The sequence below is a fragment of the Lipotes vexillifer genome, unplaced genomic scaffold (genome assembly GCF_000442215.2).
Source record: "Lipotes vexillifer unplaced genomic scaffold, Lipotes_vexillifer_v1.1 scaffold1201, whole genome shotgun sequence".
Taxonomy (NCBI): Eukaryota; Metazoa; Chordata; class Mammalia; order Artiodactyla; family Lipotidae; genus Lipotes; species Lipotes vexillifer.
In genome coordinates, this window is record NW_006783542.1 from 1045704 (window position 1) to 1047302 (window position 1599).

At 68.1% G+C, this 1599-nt stretch overlaps 1 protein-coding gene across 1 annotated transcript in view; it reads right to left on the reverse strand.

Moving 5' to 3' along the window:
• Nucleotides 1-284: 284 nt before the first annotated feature.
• The window catches only part of KIF21B (kinesin family member 21B), a 40859-nt gene continuing 39544 nt past the window's right edge, over nucleotides 285-1599 (reverse strand). Inside the window, exons 34-35 of the mRNA XM_007456163.1 lie at nucleotides 1313-1512; nucleotides 285-342 (exon numbers count right to left, since the gene is read on the reverse strand). Of these exons, the coding sequence (XP_007456225.1) occupies nucleotides 285-342; nucleotides 1313-1512 (258 nt within the window). The remainder of the gene's footprint in view (nucleotides 343-1312; nucleotides 1513-1599) is intronic.

The window sequence follows — 1599 nt, forward strand, 5'->3', positions numbered from 1 at the left end:
CCCCCCCCCGGGCCAAGGCTGGAGGAAGGGCGTGGCCAGCTCGGCAGGAGAACACTGGACAGGTTGGGGGGTGGGGGCACGCTGCAGGGAGAGAAATTCCCCTAATTTGGCTTCACAGCTTAATTAACTCCCCGACCTCCCTGTCCCCAAGAGGTGGTGCGCAGGGCGGGGGCAGTGTCCCGTGGGAAGGTCGGGGAGAGGAGGGCGGGCAGGAGGGCCACAGCCTCTGTCCCCCGGGCGCCGCCCCGCCGGGCCGAGGGTCAGGCTGTCCTCTGAGCTCACTCCTAGTGGGGGCCGCTGGGCACCAGGCGCCGGGCACTCCAGAACTTCACTGTCAGGTCACTGGGTGGAGCAAGAGAGGGCTGGTCAATTCCTGAAGAGGCCACGGCGGGCCACCCCCGAATGAAGCATGGGCCAGATCCCCCAACTTGCCGGGCGGGGCTGGGACCCAGGGGCAAGCGTTGCTTAGGCCGAGGGCGGCCGCAGGGGTGGAGGGGTGCTGGGCAGAGGGAGGGGCCTGTGGTCACCAAGGCCCCGCAGGATTCCTAGCACGGGTTCTCTCCGTTGTTGCCATTTTGTCTTGTCTTGTCCAGGCCTGAATGCTCCCCCTCTGCTCTCTGCCACCTGGCACCCCTCTCCTGGGGGTCTGCCCCCGTCCACGCTCGGAAAGAAGTCTCGGGGCAGGCGGGGTACGGGGGGGAGGAGGGAGGGGGGTAAAATCATCTCGTACCGTTAAGCAGCAGCTCAGATCGAAGCGGAGAAAGAGGGGAAAGGCAAGAGGGGGAGGGTGGGGGGAGCGGAGAGCGGAGGGGCGCGGAGGTCAGGGCAGGGTGGCGGCTCGGCCCTTTATGGCCAGGACTCGGCGCGGGAGGCAGGGGGTGAGTCCAGGGACGTAATTCCACAACTTTACCCGGCAGTCACTGTGGGGGGAGAGGCAGGGGGAGGCGGGAAGGGGGAGGCGGAGACAGGGAACGTGGTCGGAACAAGAAGGAAAAAGAAGAGGCCGTCTGAGCAGCTGCCCCTGGGACAGAGGGCCTGGGCGTCCCTGGGTGGGACCAGAGCTGGGGCTGAGGGAGGCGGGCTGCTCTGCGGTCTGAGATGCCTGCACAGGGGTCCAGGCTGCTGTGTCAGGGGCAGGAAGGGCTGGGACACGGGGGGTGGCCCCAGCCTGGGGCCCAGCATCCCCCGTGGGCGCTCCGTGAAGGCGGGCTCAGGCCAGGGGCGCCGTGGGGTCTGCTCCATGCCCTGGCCGCGGGGACAGCGCCCGGGACAGGGTGGAGAACAGGAGCAGAGCTCTCTGCCCGGCACCCACCTGGAGGCGCTGAAGATGTGCCTGGCGTTGGTGCACATGGCATTGATGGGGCTGTCGTGGCCCTTGATCTCGCCAATGGGCGTGAAGTTGTCGACGTTCCAGACCTTGATGACGCCTGCGCGGCAGGCGCTCAGCAGCATGGGGCGGCCCGGGACGAAGGCCAGGGCGCACACCCAGTCCTTGTGCGCCGTGGGGATTTGCTGCGGGAGGAGCGAGCCGTGAGGGCGAGAAGCGGGGGCCCTGCCCCAGGCTCTGGAGATGAGCCCCTCATTCCTGCTCCCATGGTC